Source organism: Apodemus sylvaticus, chromosome 13, assembly GCF_947179515.1.
Source record: "Apodemus sylvaticus chromosome 13, mApoSyl1.1, whole genome shotgun sequence".
Lineage (NCBI taxonomy): Eukaryota > Metazoa > Chordata > Mammalia > Rodentia > Muridae > Apodemus > Apodemus sylvaticus.
In genome coordinates this window covers 36,299,483-36,319,275 of record NC_067484.1, presented here as the reverse complement: position 1 = coordinate 36,319,275, position 19,793 = coordinate 36,299,483, and the positions used below count along the sequence as shown (strand labels likewise).

General features: G+C 45.5%; 1 protein-coding gene across 2 annotated transcripts in view; it reads left to right on the top strand.

The window, feature by feature from the left end:
- The window catches only part of Pde6a (phosphodiesterase 6A), a 66,773-nt gene that overhangs the window by 33,266 nt on the left and 13,714 nt on the right, over positions 1-19,793 (top strand). For both annotated transcript variants that reach the window (XM_052155491.1, XM_052155490.1), the window contains 9 exons: positions 711-860; positions 1,333-1,476; positions 4,078-4,143; positions 4,283-4,429; positions 5,259-5,366; positions 8,699-8,808; positions 10,727-10,814; positions 10,959-11,059; positions 11,744-11,851. In XM_052155491.1, coding sequence (XP_052011451.1) covers positions 711-860; positions 1,333-1,476; positions 4,078-4,143; positions 4,283-4,429; positions 5,259-5,366; positions 8,699-8,808; positions 10,727-10,814; positions 10,959-11,059; positions 11,744-11,851 — 1,022 coding nt within the window. The remainder of the gene's footprint in view (positions 1-710; positions 861-1,332; positions 1,477-4,077; positions 4,144-4,282; positions 4,430-5,258; positions 5,367-8,698; positions 8,809-10,726; positions 10,815-10,958; positions 11,060-11,743; positions 11,852-19,793) is intronic.

Below are 19,793 nucleotides of genomic sequence, written 5' to 3'. Positions count from 1 at the left end.
TTCTTTCTTTCTTTGTTTCTTTCTTTCTTTCTTTCTTTCTTTCTTTCTTTCTCTCTCTCTCTCTCTCTCTCTCTCTCTCTCTTTCTTTCTTTCCTTTTTTCTTTCTAGATTTATTTATTTATTATATGTAAGTACACTGTAACTGTCTTCAGATACTCCAGAAGAGGGCATCAGATCTTGTTACGGATGGTTATGAGCCACCATGTGGTTGCTGGGATTTGAACTCAGGACCTTCAGAAGAGCAGTCAGTGTTCTTAACCATTGAGCCCTAATCTCTCTAGCCCATCAGCCTGTTTTCTTGGGAAGCAGACTGAATAGTGGACATTTGGACAAAGTTACATAATAATGGAAGGGGAAGACAATAGTAACTGGATAAATTCCAAGGACACTTTCCATTTCATAGCACTTGCATCCTCACTTTCTGATCCCAGGAACATTGATTAGGCTCCTTCCTATCTGAGATGTTTCTGATCCTGGCATTTAACACCCTGCCAGGCACATGCCAGCCCAAACAGCTTGGGGATGGGAACCAGGGCTCTTTGGCTAGGGAGTTCACAGTGTTTCTAGGCAGTTAAACCCACACAAGATCTAAGTTCTGGCTTCTTAGAGCTGAGCCAGGCCATTAGAGTCCAGCCACAGCCCCAATTCTGTCCCTGCTATCTGCACTGCATGGAAGGGGTGGAGCCTGCAGCCCTGCCGTTCTCTTACAGAAAGAGCCTCTGGATGAGTCTGGGTGGATGATTAAAAATGTACTCTCCATGCCCATCGTCAACAAGAAGGAAGAGATCGTTGGCGTGGCCACGTTTTACAACCGCAAAGACGGGAAGCCCTTCGACGACATGGACGAGACCCTGATGGAGGTGTGTGATGCTGGGTGGCACTTGGCTGAAGGGGTTCAGGGTCCACCAGCTTAAGGATTGTCCTCCAGAGTTGTGTGTGGGTCCCAGTGAGCAGCTGCCTGACCATGGGGGTTGGGGGTGGGAGGCCATAATCCTAAGGATCCATGAGAGCCACTTTCTCCACACTCTTTCCTTACTTCCCCTAGCTTCCACACTTCAATATTGGGAGCAGTTTTACGGTCACCTAAGAACTGATGAGAAAGCAGAGCTCCTTCGTACACACTGCTCACTCCAAACATTTCCACTTGTGACATTATTATAAATCTTTACTTAAAATGCATTTGTATCCATTATTTTATCTCAGCCTAATCTGCCCCACACAGCTTTGCAAACCCACTTTATAGCTGAGAAAATTGAGGTCTCAACAGTCTTGTCCTCAGTCCGCATCAGGATCCAGGCTGCCACCACCTCTAACTCTTTTCTTTCTCTACAGTCTTTGACCCAGTTTCTGGGCTGGTCGGTCTTAAACCCTGACACCTACGAGTCCATGAACAAACTTGAGAACAGGAAGGACATCTTCCAGGACATCGTAAAATATCACGTGAAGTGTGATAATGAGGAAATCCAGAAGATCTTGGTGCGTAGTGGCCTTTGCTTGTTTCCACTGTGGTGGAGGATGCCAGGGAGATGTGGCAGCCAGAGGCCATGCAGGAAACCCATGAGGCAGAGCCGGGGATGAGTGGGTTGAGCCCTGCTCTCTCCCATGTAGCCCAGAGATTTGACAGGCCTCAGGAACTGAATGGATAGATACGTGAGCATCAGAGACTAGCCCATAGTGACTGCCCAAGGAACAATATCTCTAGCAGGGTCACCTCTGTCTTGGAGGCCTGATAGCACCATAGACCCCACTTTCCCCTGATCTCAAGACTGACTCGGCACTAGAGGCAGGGGCAACTAGTCTCAGCTCTTAATCTGGTAGGAGGCTTTCCCTGGCAACCCTGTGGATCAGGAGGCATTTCTCAGGGTTTCTCTTCCACAGGGTCACGATCAGACCCATCCATGTGGTGAACATAGCGGTGGTTCAGAAAGAGTAAGAGATTTTCCCATAATTACACCACACTGTAATTTAGGGCTGCAGATGCGGCTCAGTGGCAGAGTGCCTGCCTAGCATGCATGCAGTCCTGGGTTTGATACTGAGTCACTGCACACACTAAAGCCAGATAGAGCACACCTGCCATCACAGCATCTGGGATGGAGGGGCGGGAGTTCCGAGTCATCTTTGGTTGCATAGTGAGTTTTGAAACTAGCCTGAGCTGCATAATATCCTGTCTCAAAACAAAGTACAGTTTACACAGCATGCACCAATATGTTTGAGGCTTCGTATGCATCAACCTGGTCAGGGGTACAGGGAAGCACTTCTGACCTAGTGCAGAGATGAAGAACTGGAAGCCCCTCCCCAAGAGGGAGGGAACTTAGCCTCAAATCACCTACTATGAGAAGAGTTCTCAGTTCCCATTTGTTAGGAAAATGAGCTACTTCTCTGTGATCTCTCTTAATGGAGGCTTCGGGAGGTAGTGGGCGCCCTATCAGGAAAGCTGTCCAGATAGATGCTGGGTGCTCACGTATGGGGTGCAATCGTGAATGGAAAGCCAGAAGTGTGAGGACTGGTGGTTTATTGTTCCTGGGGTGTCGACATTAAATAAACCAAGATCCAACAAACAAGCTGAGCTAACAAAATGGCTTGGGGTGGGATGCCCAGCTGAGATGCCAAGATCTCACATGCTGAGACATCCCAGGCCAATGTTCTCAGAGGTCTCTCATTTCCTTCTCTCTTTTGTTTATGGAGGTATAAGTAGTCCAGGCTAGCCCGTCTTCCTATCTCTGCCGTCCAGTGCTGGGGTTCCATATGTGTTCTACTATGCCCAGACTCAGATGAAGACTCACATAGCCCAGGCTGGCCTCAGACTTGTTCTGTAATTGAAAATGTTCTTAAACTTCTGGTCCTCTTGCTTGTACCTGAGGTTACAGATGTGCACAACTATGCCCAGGTTATGCAGTAACCCAGGGCATGCTGGGTAAGCTCTCCACCACTGACCCATGTCCCAAGCAAAAGGACAGTTCTTAATCTTAGAAGATGTCAAAGAAAGTTTGATTATTTCTTGTCCATTAACGAGTGGCCAATTTGTAGGAGAAAACACCAAGTTCAGATGAAAGGCCTTGTGGTTTGACTCAGGCCACAACCCCAGTCAAATAATGCGTTGAGGACCAGAAGGATATGTAGGCTCAATGCACCAGTTGGAATTTAACAGATTCCACTTTGGATCAAGAGATCACAAACAATTTAACTGGGTTGCTTCATCTGGCACAGGGGAAAAAATAGGTCCAGAGGGGGAAGGCACCTGATTCAGGTCACACAGCAAAGGAAAGCAAATCAAATGAAATGGCCAAACCTTCATTATTCTTGGTCACTAGGAACAATAAAAACATAAATAGCAATATTGTTAGTACAAACTGTGACAATAATTTACATACTTTATTTTAGTTGTATTTTTGTTTGTTCAGAGCCGGTTTTACTCTATAGCTCAGGCTGAACTGAATTTCTCTATATAGTTTACTTTGCCCTCGAGTCTAAGATCTTTTTGCTCCGACCTCTGAGTGATGGGATTACAGATGTGTTCTACCATGTCTGGATAGTTCACATATTTTGTTTAAAAACAAGAACCAGGCATGGCAGAGCCTACCTATAGTCTCAACCCTGGGGAAGCAATCAGGCATGGTGGGGCCTGCTGGTAATCCTGACACTCGCGAAGCAGGGGTCAGAGGATGGATTGTTGCAGGCCAGCAAGACCAGCCTGGACTGCACGGTGGGACCTGTCTCCAAAAACAAAATCCTGAGGGTGTATGTAGCTCAATGCTAAAGTGTTTACCTTGTTACGGGCAAGGCCTGGGTTCCATCTCCAACACACACACACACACACACACACACACACACACACACACACAAATGCTCAGTAGTTACAGGTTTTGTTATTCCTCTTTAATAGAAGAGGCGGGCATTCCGTAGCACAGCTAGACAGGGACAGGCTGAATGTCAATGTAGGCCCCCATGGCTCCGGAGCTGAACAGTGGGCGCTTCTGCTGGAGGAGGGACCAAAGCAAATGAGGGACGTGGAGGTCTCCTTGGGTTCTTGAGGCAATAACTTGTTGCATTTTTTTCTGCTGTTTTGGGGCACGGCAGAAAACCAGAGAGGTGTACGGCAAAGAGCCCTGGGAATGCGAGGAGGAGGAGCTGGCGGAGATCCTGGTGAGCAGCCTGACTCTGGTGTGCGTGCATGCGCCATAGGGCTCCAGCATCTCTTGGCTTGGCTTTCCTCGGCTGTCCTGGGGGGAGGGGCCCGGGAGCACATCACTTTCCTTCATCCCTGGACTCCACTCCAATGCAGCAAGGAGAACTTCCAGATGCCGAGAAATATGAAATCAACAAGTTTCACTTCAGTGACCTGCCCCTCACGGAGCTGGAGCTGGTGAAGTGCGGCATACAGATGTACTACGAGCTCAAGGTGGTGGACAAGTTCCACATCCCGCAAGAGGTGAGGCCTAGGACTGCTCTGCTTTCCTCCCTCCGTAGCCCCGTCTAGTGCAGAGTTCATCAGGTGGTGCAGCCTGGCCTTGAACTTGTGGCTTGTGGGTCCTGGGACACTCCCTCCGTCTTTGGTTTTAAAGGAACAGCTCGGTCTGTAGAACATGTGGAAAGAGTATGTGCTCTGCATTTGGGATTTAGAGTTTGCCTAGGCTCTGCTCTTCTGGACTGGAGCCCAGAAGCTCTTCTGTGGGTGAGAGATATTAGTTAAGTTCCTGGAAACCTGAGCCTTCACTGCAGGATTCCTTTCAAAGGTACTCAGTGGGAGGCAGTGTAGGAAGGAGGCTGGCGCCCCAACCCTCCTAGACTTTGATTAAAGTCTAAAGGTTTTCAAAGGATTGCCCCAGACTACATCAGTACAACCTAAGACACTGTCAGACTGGCAATAGCTTCACACACCACACCCCCCCAAAGACGCAGACACAACAGTGTGTCACCAGCTCTAAGGACTCTGACAGTAAAAGGACTCCCCCCGCACCCCCAGTGATTTTGAAATACACCCCGGTTGGAGAACCATGAGATTAAACAGTCAGAATAGTCGCACCTCTGCATGTTTAGAAATCACTGCTGAAGCTCAACCTGTGGAGGATGCGGGCAGCTCACGATCTCCTTGGCTCTACCGCCTCCCTTACAGCCTTTCCTGGTGCTTCTGCATCAGTGCCTGCTTCCCACAATCTGGGACCATCATGGGTCCATCATGGGTCTGGAGGACCTTGGGTCTGCTGAGGGAGGACTTAGCCACTCTGGGCAGGTACACTCACTGACATGTGTGTTCACAGGCCCTGGTGCGCTTCATGTATTCGCTAAGCAAAGGCTACCGGAAGATCACGTACCACAACTGGCGGCATGGCTTCAACGTGGGGCAGACCATGTTCTCCTTGCTGGTGGTATGGAGGGCTGTGGGGTGGGGAGACTGGCCCACTTGGCAGCCCCAGCATGGTCATTTTTACTTATTGACTTTTAAGAATTGCAAAGTTCAGTGTGGGACTGTGGCTGAGTGATAGACTACTTGCTTAGGAGGTTCAATGTCTAGCAATGATTTAAGAAAAAGAAAGAAAGGACTGCAGAAGTAATACAAGCATAAAAAAGAGGTCTGTGAATAAGCAGGGCGTGGTGAGCAAGCCTGTAATCACAGCACTCAGGAGGCCAGAACAGGTTAGCCTGCGCTACTGAGCAAGACTCTCAAAGCACAAACAAACAACAAAAAATTCCAAGAATAGAGAGGTGTACAAATGTTACTAAATTTTCTTTTTTTGTAACACACACATACACACACACACACCACAGAGAGAGAACACACATGCCATTTATTTTTATGACCAATGAAACAATATATAATATTTTATTTGAAAATATATGTATCCCGCATTTTTATGTTCTTCCATTATATATGAAAATCATATTTTTAAAAAGATTTATTTTTTTATTTTCTGTGGATAAGAGTTTTGTCTGTGTGGATGCAGTGCACCATATATGTGCAGTGCCCAAAGGGACCAGAAGAGGGCATCAGATCCCCTGGAGCTGGCGTTTCAGATTATGTGAGTGCTGAGAATTGAACCCAGGTCTTGTGGAAGGGCAGCCAGTGTTTTTAACTGCGGAGCTCTCTCTGCAGCCCCAAGATTCTTTTATTATATAAACTCATACACACATAAAACACACTTTCTACTAAATGAAACATGAAACTGACCACATTTTTTAGGTGTACAGTCCCAGTGGCATTAAGTACACTCACAATGTTGTGCTGTCTTTGCCGCGATCCTCTCTAGAGTGTTTGCCTTCTCAAACAGTAGCAATGTGCGCACTAAACAATGACGCCCATTTCTCCTAGCTCCCTGGCAATCCCGCTGTATCTTCTCTCTGTGTAAGCTTGACCACTCTAAATACTGCTGCCGTTGGAATCATAAAGTATCTGTTCTTTTGAGCCTAGCTTTTTTTTCACTTAGCACAGTGTCTACAAGGTTCGTCCGTTCATAATTTTATCACTACACAAAACAGTTGTCCTTTGCAATCATGTAGGGGGGGCGCAGGGGGAGGAGTGTTGGAGATTGGTTCTAATGCTTTGGTTCTAATTGGGAATCTATATGTCCAAACACTGAAGGTCCTTGTTCCCAGTAGGTTTTTGATCGATCAGTAAAGATGCCAGTGGCCAACGGCTGGGTAAAGGGAGACAGGGTGGGACCCTTAGGGTTGCGTGGGCTAGGACACAGGAGAGAGGAGGAGATGTAGAATCGCCATGCTGGGTGGTGGTAGTGGTGGTGGTGGTGGTGGTAGTGTGATGAATCAGATTTAGAGCTGGGAAGGGAAGATCATCCATCATACGGGAGTAAAGGGAAGCAGCCCCTGGAAGCGCTGCCCAGAAGTGTCTTGGGTAGCACACACAGACCACTGGGCATCACTGAAGGTAACAGGGCAGCAAAGTTAAAAGTAGATTTAGAAGATGTTGACCCAGGAGTACCAGAGGGAAATGCATGCTAGCCACAGGAGGCCTAGAACTGCCAAGCCTTTGAGTAAACAAGGCATTTCAGAAATAAACTAATGTGTGTGTGTCTTCCAGTCATGAATCCAAATAGCTCCTGGGCAGATGCCCATGTTAGATCCACCAGAAACCAGCCAAAGCAGTGTAGCCTAAACTCAACCACCACAGGGGAAGATGTTTTAGAACATTTGCTAAAACCAAAACTTTCTGTACCGCCAAGTTTCTTATATAAAACGGCAAAGTATTTGTATGTAACCTGTTCCTCCTGGATATTCTTGTTTGAGATCAGGTCTTGGTATGCCCCTCAGCTTGGCCTTGATGCCATGATTGTCCTGGTTCAGCCTCCCAAGTACTAGAATCACAGGCATGCACGACCATGCCAGGCTCCTTCTGGATACTTGAATTAACATCTGGATTACTTAAGATGTCTAATGTAGTGGAAACACTAAACAGGTATTTTGCTGCATTGTTTAGGGAATAACAGTAAGAAAATGTTGGTACATATTTTTCTAAAAACAGGAGTCATGTGGCCCAAGCTGGTCAGATTCTCTGTGTAGGTCAAGATGACCTTAGCTTCCGGTTCTCCCGCTTCCTTCTCCTAAGGGCTGGGATTAGAGGGTATGGCACCATCCTTGGTTTATATAGTACTGGGGTGGGACCCAGGGCTTCATATGTGCTAGGCAAGTACTCTACTCAACTATATCTCACTCCCCTAGAAGACAATTTAAAAATATCTTATGACTCTACTACTGGTTAGATCCACAGATGTGGAGCCCATTAATACAGAGGGCCGACTGTAATTACATTCTTTCCCAACACCTTACTGTTGGATGTGAAGGCTGTCTTTTAATCGTTTACTAGGAAAAACATTACTATAATGCCTTGGGGTGGCCTTGGTATGTTTGTGTCAATATTTTTGACTCAGAAATTTCAGGGTCCATTATATCTCATCGAAAGTGTATCTCCAGATAGGTCATTCTGCAGCTACCCGCTGGGGTCAGGTTTCTGGTCTACATTCCTTCCCCTCAGGTCTAGCAATGCCTAAGCCCTACGGTTTGGAAGCAGGAATTCTGAAAGGCCACCAGAAAATGACAATGCTTGCTAGCTTAAATTTGGCTTTTCTTCCTTTCCTTTCCTTTCCTTTCCTTTCCTTTCCTTTCCTTTCCTTTCCTTTCCTTTCCTTTCCTTTCCTTTCCTTTCCTTTCCATTTTCTTCCCTCCTCTGTTTCCTCTCCTGATCCTCTGTGTGTGTGTGTGTGTGTGTAGTATATGTGTAGTGTGTATGTGTACAGTATAAGCATAGTGTGTATATGTGCACAGTGTGTATGTGTGTGTAGTATGTGTATGTGGGGTGTGTGTGTGTATGGTATATGAGTGATGTGTGTATGGGTGCCTATATCTGTGTGGTGTGTATGATGTGTGTGTGGTGTGGTGTATGTGTGTGTGTGTGGTATATATGTAGTATAGTATGTATGTGTGTGCAGTGTAATGTGTGTATGTGTGGTATGTATATGTGTGTGGTATGCACATGCATGCATACACACAAAGAGAGATAGAGAGAGTGAGTGCAAACTTTTAAAATGAGTTCTAGGCAGACCCGGGAAACTTGAGATACTGTGTAAAGAACTAAAACAAGCAAGCAGACTTACATGTGTGGGTCCCAGTCTTGCCCTGACCACCTTTCTTTCTGCCTTGCTTCCGTCCCACCAAATGGTGGTGGCTTTGACCTCTAATATCCTTCCAGACAGGAAAGCTGAAGCGGTACTTCACTGATCTGGAGGCCTTGGCCATGGTCACTGCTGCCTTCTGTCATGACATCGACCACAGAGGCACAAACAACCTCTACCAGATGAAGTGAGTCAGGCCTTACTGGGCCCCCACTCCTCCATTTTCTTCCCCCCCACTCCTCTATCCTCCCCACCCTGGATCCATTACCCAGATCTTCACTATCCCAGGACTGACTTACCAGAGAAAGTCCCCACGGTCCCAAGCCTCCATTTTTCTTGCTCTTAGGGTCTAGGTCCAGTCCTATAGCAAAAGAAGTGACAGTTTCCCAAAGATGTCCACCTCCCAAATCCCAGAGCCCACGAATGCTGACTGGTGCTCTGAAGGGGATTTTTCGGTTGTGATTGAGTTCAGAAGCTTGGGATATGAACCCCGATGATGTGCAGGGCTCCTGTGGTCCCAAGGGTCCTGGTGAGGAGGAGGAGGCAGGAAGCTAAGAAAAGATAAGGTTCGATCTGCTGTCTTTGAAGATGTCAGAAGGGCCATCCAGCAAGGGATGTGGGAGGGCTCCAGAAGAGGGAAAGGACACAGAGCCAGACTCTCCTGAGGGCCTCGAGAAGGAGGGTGCCCCGGGACCTTTATCGGCTATCTGAACTCCAGAGCTAGAAGAAGGTGCATTTTATTTTTTTGCACCACTAAGTCAGTGATGTTTGCTATTGTAGCAATCGGACATTAAAACTTGATGTTCTTTTACTCTCGTTTTCCCTGTCTTATGTATGGAACTAATTTGAGCCAACATACTAGTAATTGTAAAAGTTCATTCATTTGCCTTGCATGTTAATGCTCCTGGCATGAAGTCATGAACTCCATTTAAAAAAAAAAAAAAAAAGCAGCCTGCATCCTAACCACATATATATACTCCAGTTGACCTCTGAGGCACTGCCTTTGAAGCACAGTTTCATTGAAACCTTATGATAGGCTTTGGGCCAGGAAGCGTGCATGTGTTACCTCAGTGTCTTAATTAGGTTTCTGGTGCCATGAAAGACACCATGACCAAAAGCAACGTGGAGAAAAGGTTCTAGTCCATCACTGAGGGGTGGCAGGGTAGGAACTTCGAGGCTGGAACCTGGAGGCAAGAACTGAAGCTGAGGCCCCTAGAAGGGCTAGCTCCTGAGGCTTCCAGTCAGCTACCTTTCTTATCCCGCCCAGGACCACCCGCCTACAAGTGGCTCTATCCCCAGTGGCTAAACCCTCTGATCAAAGATCAAGAAAAGGCCCCCACAGACTTGCCTACAGGCCAATCTGAAAGAGACATTTTTCTCAGTTGAGGGTCCCTCTTCCCAGATGACCCTGGCTTGTGTCAGAGAGACACACGACAAACCTAAGAGGCTCAGTCATGTTACATGAGAACACCAAGATTCCACTCAGGCCTGGCACCTGTAAGACTGAGCACTAAACTTCATGCTTCCCCGCATCTTCTCCCTGTCCTAGGCTGCTTCAAGCATCATGGTATGTTTTCATTGTAGGATTCCGAGTGCACTAAGCATAGCATTGTAAGTGTTCAGCACTTACTGAGCACGTAACCGAATTAGAAACAAACAAACAAACAAACATTTCTTTCTCATGGGAATTCAGTGACTTCCCCTAAACCTCGGCTATGTTCAAAACATGGTCCACTGTGTGTGTGTGTGTGTGTGTGTGTGTGTGTGTGTGCCTGTCCAGGGGATATAGACAGTTCTCTAAAAACAGTGTGTGGCATTGTATATGCTTGTGTCTAAAAGGTCCATGACCCATAATGGGCTCTTAGTCACTTGTGAAGAAAGGCAAAGACGAAGTGAGGATATTTGACATCTGTTCCTCATCTTCTGCTCTGTTTTTATTTTGTGCAAGGTTCTTCCTGCTCCTCCTCCTTCAGTATCTGCCTACATAATTGGGAGACGGCAGGACTGGATTAGAATGTCTTTAGTCTCCATCTTGCCCATCCAATGTTAATATTTACATTTATTCTGTCTGTCTGTCTGTCCATCTGCCTGACTGTCTCATCTAGATCACAGAACCCTCTGGCCAAGCTCCATGGGTCCTCCATTTTGGAAAGGCATCATTTGGAGTTTGGCAAGACACTGCTGAGAGATGAGGTAGGGTGACGCCCATCTGACAGGCAGCCTTCTTGCCATGGGCTGAGGCTGTCATTGCTTGCCATCACTTCGGGTGGCCATCGGAAGAAGACTGACCTTGCTGCCAGCCCCATTTCTCAAACTCTGTGTAATTCTTTTCTTCAGGGCCTGAATATCTTTCAGAACCTGAATCGCCGGCAGCATGAGCACGCCATCCACATGATGGACATTGCGATCATTGCCACAGACCTTGCCTTGTACTTCAAGTGGGTATTTCTCCTCATGTTAATAGTAGCAGTGGGGGGAGGAGCTGGAGAGATGGCTCAGTGGTTAAGAGCACTGACTGCTCTTCCAGAGGTCCTGAGTTCCCAGCAACTACATGGTGACTCACAACCGTCTGGAATGGTATCCAATGACCTCTTCTTGTGTGTCTGAAGACAGCGATGGAGAAATCGCATACATGAAATAAATAAATCTTTAACAGCAGCAATGGCTATAGTAACAAATGTCCTAGTTCCTACTGATATTTGTTTTGCTTCAGGTCCAACACATCATCCTTGTAGGGTAAATACTCTTACGCCCCATCCTAGAGAGAAACTGATCTCCTAAACACACAGACCAGTGACACCTAGTCTAGAACCTAGTCTTATTTTCAAGGCTGAAGTTTTTTCTGGGTTGTTTTGTTGACTAGATGAATTCAATAACATCCCCAACTGAAACAACCCAGGTTAGCAGCCCACCTGTTGTCTCATTGGGTGGGGCAGTCAAGCTAGAGTTTCTCTGTGTAGCCCTGGCTGAACTGGAACTCACTCTATAGACCAGGCTGGCCTCGAACTCAGAGATCTGCATGCCTCTGCCTCTGAGTGCGGGGATTAAAGGTGTGTGCCATCACCGAGCTGCTTGCTGCCTCTTTGTACTTGACCTCTTAACCAAACTGCTGTGCCTTTCAGGAAAAGGACAATGTTCCAGAAGATTGTGGATCAGTCAAAGACATATGAGAGTACCCAGGAGTGGACCCAGTACATGATGCTGGAGCAGACGCGGAAGGAAATTGTGATGTGAGTCAAGACAGGGCTAACACTCATCTGCCTGGGGGATAGGGGGCAGAGGCTGCACCCATAGATCTTGCTACTCTCAATAGAATCTAGGGACACTTGGCACTTAGAGGTCTCCCACATTTGAAAGCATGAGGCTGTATCCAAACAGAATGGCCCAAGCTATGCCATATATTTAACTTTTATTTTAGCACTGAAAACACAAGCCAATATATTGTTATTCTTTTATATAACTGCATGTAAAGAGTGTAATATTTGAAGCATTTCAATGATAAAATCTAGGATTTGAGTAGCAAAGTGATACAGTGTTCAAGCTTTGAACAAAATATGTGCTGACAAGAGAATTCAAGTGTAAGGGCCTGAGTTTGATTGCAGGAACCACATAAAAAAGCCAGACATAGTGGAGCTCCCAGCGTTGTTTCCCGCTGGGGAAGTGGAGCTAGGTGGGTGTCTGGGGCTCACTGGCCATTCAGCCTAGCCTTGTTGAACTTAGGGCCAATGAGAGACCCAATCTCAAAAAGCAACATAGATTGCTCCTAAAAGCAACATCCAAGGTTGCTCTCTGCCTTCTGGATACACACAGATGCACATACACACATACACATGTCCTTGGGCCCACACGAACACACAAATGCACACATATACTTTTTAGCATCTGTAATCCCAGCACTCCTATGTGGAAGGGTGGCAGAGACAAGGAAATCATTCACCAGTTCGTGGACTAGCTAGCCTGGAGTATGCAACCAAGAGACACCTTGCTTCAGCCAGGTAGAGGGTGAGACTTGAGTCCAGAGAGGTATTGTCTAATCTCCCCACTAGTGCTCTGGCATGATGTGTCCCCACTCGTCCCCTTGCACAGAATAGCCTGAAAACTCTGAAACAGAAGGATAATGGGACAGTTCATTCCTGAACATGAGTAGGCAGGCACTGATAGTGAGGCAATTCTACTTTGAAGGACTGCATGTTCTAAAAGAGAATTTTCTATCGGGAGAGAAAGGCCTGTACCTTATGTACCTTAGTACATGACCTTGGGAAATCAGGGTGGCTGCAAAGTTAGACTCCTCTGTTGTTCTGATGGACAGCACCATCTTTGATATATATCAAAGTAAATTCCAGATGAGTCAAGGAATTTTAAATAATGGGGAGAGGGTAATGGGAAAATTAAAAGAAATAATTTCAGATTAATTTTCTCTAAGTATGACACGATATTCATAAAAAATGACTGGATGAATTTGACTATTGGAAAATTAAGAATCTCTACAACACACACACACACACACACACACACACACACACACACAAAGCCAAAGACAAAATCCAAGTGAGTGACAGGCCGAGGGAAATTATTCATAATGTTTTTAACAGAAAAGCAGGCGATTTCCCCAGTAAACGCCAATACAATCCAAGGAAAAGGCTAAGTCACCAGAAAAAGGACAAAAGGCACACACGGCCCATTGCCAGAAAAGGGAACCATAATGGAATATAAACAAAGATGGTGGAGCTCAGATTGTGCTCAGAGAGTACTGAAGCATAATGCGAGGCGGGAGGTGTGGGGTGGGGGGTGTGGGTGGAGATGGGGTTACCCCTGCTCTTGGCAAAGATGATCACTGTGTTGGCCAGAGGGAAGGGAGCGGGAGGGTGTCTCCTTCATGGTTCTGGGAGAGAATAGGTGTAATCTTGACCGGACAGTGGGGCACTACGATCTGTGAAGCTGTGACTCCAAACTTGAGAGAACACCTTAGCTGTCTTCTGAAAGTGGCTTTCCAGTTGTGAGAAAACTGGGTAAGGCAGGGTAGGCGGAACAGTCTTGAGGTAACTCAAGGTGACTCTCCTGCTGTCTCAGGGAAGTGTGTGGCTTCTGCTTGCTTTTGTTTACATTGTGGCTTTGGGATATCACTGCTCTCTTCAACAACCACATCATCCACGTCCACAGTCTGTTCATTCTTTTTCTGACCAGACTGCATGCTTTCAACTCTTTCTGCTTCTTTTGGCTCTCGGTTCTTACTATCAGCTTAGATAAAACTGTTTTCTGTGCTACAGAGCTGAATAGTATGTCTGCTCTCTGGACATTTCCTCCACCAAATTGATTAGACCATTACTTTTAATCCAGCCTCAGTCTCAGAAACACAAAGTATGGACAAAGTATTTTTCAGACAGAATGCGAGTGACTTACAATCCAATATCTAATAGAGCCCTCACTTCTACCTTGAAAGCTCTGAACTGTCTGGATTGCCCATGTCTTTATCAGCATTGTTGTCCTCTGTGGTCTTCAGAATCGCCCACTGTGCTTTGCTGACCGAATCCTACATTTATTAGCCTGCTTCTCCAAACTTGAATGCCTCTCCTAAACCAGTTCCAAAAGCTTAAGAATGATATTTTCAGGTAGATACAACAATGCCCTCACTCCTGGTACCAGTTTTCTGTTCTACCTTATCTTGAGTGGCTTTGATCACATGTCCAGAAAAAGAAAAAAACTCACAGGCAAGGGGCGTATTGCTTTAATCCAGGACTTGGAGGCTGGAGAGATGGCTCAGGGGTTAAGAGTACTGGTTAGTCTTCCAGAGGTCCTGAGTTCAATTCCCAGATCCCATCCCAGAGATCCCATCCCAGATGCTCGCAACCATCTGGAATGGGATCCAATGCCCTTTTCTGGGCCTGTGAAGACAGCTACAGTGTACTCATATACATAAAATAAATCGAAAAACAAAACAAAAAAAAAAAAAACAAAAAACAAAACCCAACAATCCAGGACTTGTGAGGCAGAGATCGGATTGTAGCAAGTTCAAGGCCAGTGTGGTCTATCTACTTAATGAATTTGAAGCAAGCCTGGGCTGGATAGCAAGATCTTGCCTCCAAAGCACCGTAAAGGGAAGGTAGTATTCTGCACATTGTCTCTTGCTCAGCCCCAGGCATCTGGGCAGAGCACTGTGGCAGTGGCAAGTTGTGGTAGAGAGGCTTCTTGACATCACAGAAGACAGGAAGGAGTGGCGAGGAAGGGTAGGGGCTCTGAGCAAGGCGTAGCTTCCAAAGACACATACAGTGGCCTTCCTCCAACTAGGTACCATCTCCTAATGCTTCTAGAACCTCCCCAAATAGGACCACTACATCAGCATAGGAGCTTGTGAGGGACCTTTCACATGCAATCTGTAACACTGTAGGAATTGCAGCAGCCCCTGCTCTGACCCAACAGCCCCACGGCTAAGATTTTATCACCATACATTCTCCCACATGTACACCGAAGGGTGTATCAAAGTCCTTGCCACGTGATCTCTAGTTACAGAGAAGGCTGAAAACAACTTACATTCCCACCAATTAGAACCCAGGCTAAATACCCATGGCATTTTTCACATAATGCAATATCAACTAGAATTTGCCAAGGAATGCCATTTGGAAGATGTTTAATTAAACAAACAAACAAACAACATGGACAGAACTTTGGTTATTGTAAAAAGACGGATGGCCTAACAAGCTGTTTCCAGGCTGAGCCCTCAGATCTTCCAAGGAACCCAGTGCCTTCCAAGACATGTCTGGGCGTGGTAATCAGTGTTCTCTTTCATAATACTAATCTTCCTGAAAAAAACCAAAGGCTCAGTAGGCAAGGCGTTCCCACCCTCTCCCAAATTACAAAGGAAAGAAACATTCTTCTCTTTCTTGATCGGCCTCCAGGATTTTGGCTCAGGTACAAGAGTCTCCAAGCCACAGAGCAGAGCGACTATCTGAATGTTAGAAATATGCTAGAAACACGTGTGTCATCAAAGCTCTTTTTGATTGATGTGTTACAAACCCAAGGAATGGCTGCAGGCCTTCTCTGTTTATATATTCTGATAAAAACACACTTTCCTCTATAGTCTCTAAAGGCATACTCTCGACTCAGGGTGTGCAGGGTGTTCTTTTCTCGATGGTTCCTTGCGGGGCATCCTACAATCCATTCACTGCTGAACTATTATGTGCCTGGAGTTAGGGTCAAATCCAACAAGTTAAGGGCTCATTCCTACGAGATGTGCTTCTCTCTCCCTCTGCCCCCCTCTCTGCTGGAGATGGAGAGCAGGGTCTTGGCACATGCTGAAGTCAGTTCTCCACGGCAGAGCCTCCGCCATCCTGCCTTCCTTCCTTGCGGTGTAAGCAGGGCTTACTAGCCAAGTGCTCCCTGAAGCATTCCCCTGCCTTGGGTTTGCCTTGTCTCACGTGTCTAGGCTTCTCACGTTTCTCACCGACGGATAAGTCAGGCGTCCCATGATTTCCCCCTTAATTTCTATCATCTTCCATAGTGGCTCATGGAACTCTGGGAAATACCTCACTTACATTTGTCAGTATGGATGGGATGATGGCTGCAGATAGATTACCAGATGGAGGTGATGTAGGAGCAGTCTGGAGGCAGGTACCCTCTGGGCATGCAGGTGGCCACTAGCCTAGAAGCCCATCCTGTAGCTGGTTCAAAAGGCTTTTTCGGTCTTTGTTTGGTTCTGTTGTTATTGTTGTTTTTTCTGAGACAAGAGTTGCACTTTGTAGCCCTGGCTAGCCTGGAACTTGCTATTCAGACGAAGCTGGCTTTGCGGGAACTCACAGCATCTGCCTGCCTCTGCCTCTAGAGAGCTGAGATTAAAGGCATGCCTAGATTAAAAGTTTTGCTACAGTTCAATCTCTAGCCAGTCTTCCCTGGAGTCAGTGAGCAGGGATAACATATTGAATCATGAAATCACTTGGTCCTCCTGGTGATTGGCTCCAATCCAAGGTTATCTAGAGGTCTCATCCTAAGCCACCTCACTAGCATAGAATAAGGGACGATCAGTAGGAGCTCATTGCAAACTAGACACTCATTAGAAAATTTAAAGGCTTTAGGAGCTGTGTGCAAAGACCTGAGGACAGAGGCCAAATATATTCCATATTATACACCATTATATGCAGTGTTTTTAAAAGCAAAAAAAAGCATTAGTAATGGAGGATCTTGTTCTTGGTTATTTAGCACATAGGCAAAAATCAAGGTATGTCCCAATAAGCAACCATAACTTTCTCCAGAGTATGTGTCACTGTTTAGGGACCATGTTATTAAAGCAAAGGGCATCCGTAGGAAGTAGTGAAAGTTACAGATCCTGCTATATCTATTTTTAAGTTGCTAAAGGGATCAAACCTCATGACATTAGGTAAGGACTCTTCCAAATTTCACTACTGCCTAGAACCCTGCTTGTCTGTCTGCCTGCCCGATTGCCTATCATCTGTCAGTCTATCACCTATCTAGTCACCTATTTATGCAAAACAGTGTTCTGTTGTAACACCTGGAGGAGGAAACTTCTGTTGCAAGTCACAGTTCTAGACGCTTCAGTCTGAGGCCACTTGGCCCTTTCTTTGGGTTTTTAGCTGTGTAGTACATCATGACCATACCATGTGCCATAGAAGGCCTGGCCTGCTCTCCTTATGGTGACCAAGAACAAAGAAAGAGGAAGGAAAGGGACCTTTTAAGGGCACACCCCAACTGATTCAACTTCTTCCACCCAACCCCACCTCCCATCCACCATATTCATACTTTGCAAGAGTGCTGCAGATTAGAGACCAAGCCTTTTGTGGTACACAGGGCTTTAGGGAGTATACAAGATCCAAGCCATAACACCGTCTGTCTATCCATCCACCCAACTGTCCATCCACCTATTCTAAACACCTACACATCTATCTCTATTTTTCCTAGAATTAAAAATAAATGAGAAAAACAGGAGGGAAAAATACCAATGAAGGACTAAAGAGATGTCATTGGGATACATTCTAATGTGCTTATTGAATTGAAAAGTTACAGGTCAGACTCTGATGTGGCTGCTTTAGTTGATGGCACAAACCTGTGGTTCCTAGTGATGGCATGCAGCATATATTTCCATAAATTAAATGAGTTCAATCTGAAGCTTCAAAGTTTCGTTGAAAGCAACACTGAAACTCATTATGAGATAGAATCCCTTTATAAAAATACAACGCTGGAAAAGATGTATTAGAATTAATGTTTTAATGTACCTGCCCATTTTCAGTATCTTGGGTTAACACAGCTCTTGAAGAAGTGCCAGAGGTGTAATTAATAGTCCTCTGAGAAGCTTTTGTTCTGTCTTCATGGCATGATTCCCAGAAATGGAAGACATTAAGACTAGTGTTGGCTTACAACAAAATGGAAGGAGAATGTTATTGAACTGTCAGCAGATAGATCTCTCGGTTAATGATCACAGGATAACTTTTAACAGTTAATTCAGAAAAATTCAAAGAACAGGTGATTTGTTATAATGAAACTCCTTGTACCTCCAGGGCATTTATAAAAATGAGAAGTGCCACATAAAACAGATGCTGATTTTTCTCAGTCTAGCAGTAAGAAACAGTCACCTATTATCTGACTTTACAAATCCTGCCTTAGCTGGGCAGTGGTGATGCACGCCTTGAATCCCAGCACTTGGGAGGCAGAAGCAGGCAGATTTCTGAGTTTGGGGCCAGCCTAGTCTACAGAGTGAGTTCCAGGATAGCCAGGGCTATATTTTGGAGAAATCCTGTCTCCAAAAACAAAACAAAACAAAAAACAAACAAAAAATCCTGCCTTATCTCTCCGGGATGAAGTTCCAAAATCAATTACATTGAGTATCAAATAATTGTTTATTAAAATAGATAATATATTTTGTCCTTTGGACTAATTGTAAGACTTAATCCAAAGGGGGAAAATTAGCACTTTCGGTGGAAAAAATCAGAAATAACTGAAACTAATCAAGATATTTGGTTACTATAGTATGAAAGGGTGGTCAGGAAAGAATGAAGTGTGTAGCTATGTACACAGATACAAAACATATCCACATTTATATACATGGATTATATACAGTGTTAGGATACAGTTCTTCAGAGGTCAAAAGTGGAAATACAAGTTTAAGGAGAAAAACTTGTTTGTTTTTTTCTGTCATAGATGATGATGGTTGATATTGAATTACTCCACTCCAGATTCCTTTGGATTTTGAAGAGTGAAGTAATACTTTCCTTTGGCTGTCAGTATTTGCGATGCTTTGCCAACTAGATCCTTGCAGATATTTGAACCTATGATGAAATAGTTTCAAGTGTTCAAAAGGTTCACAGTTTCCAAAACTATTTAAGAAGACCTTCAGCAAACATGGTTGGAAAACACAGAAAGCTGGCCTTGACAACCTCAGCACCACTGATGGGGGTGGGCGGAATTAGCTTTTGATGTGGGCCTGTCTTGTGTCCTGTGGGCTTTACCTACCAGATGCCAGTAGCAGACTTTCCACCCCAGCCGAGACTACAAAATGATTTGAGATGGTGGCAGGCTTGCCGAGGGGCAGGAGTCTCCCTGGGCGAGAAGTATTGCTGTGAGGCAATCTGAGTTTCGTCCATTGGCTTCTCTACCTCTCATCAGAATCACTTCTTACCCGGGTAGAGTGGGGGCAGTTACACAACTAGAGCCTTAGTACCAGCCAGACTGGGATTGAATCTTGGTTCTTACTTATTGGTGGTGTAGCCTTAGCAGCTTACTTCACCAGTCTGTGCCTCAGTTTCCTCTGGAGCTCAGTGGGGATGATGATAGTGTTATTTTTCAGAATCTCTTGGAGTTGAGCATGTCTTGGATAGGTGGAGCTTTGGACGGAGCCATTTCCTGTAAAATAATGACCTATGGATTTGGTCTTTGTTCCTGGTTCCTCACAGGGAGCACCTAAGAGCCTTGGGTTTTCCTGAGTGACAATGGTATCTTTTGTTCTACTGAGGTCACTCCTGGCAAGAGCCCAGATAGTTTTGGAATGAGGGCTTGCTTATAATGGGAGACCCCATTATAAGATTGGGACTTACAGCCTCATTTCTACCCTCTAGAGAGGTGGGGAACACCTGGACCAAGTTAATTACTAGTGACACATGGTTTAATCCATCATGCCTACTAAGATAAAATCTTCATAAAATAGTTTCAACATGGGAGTTTAGAGACCTT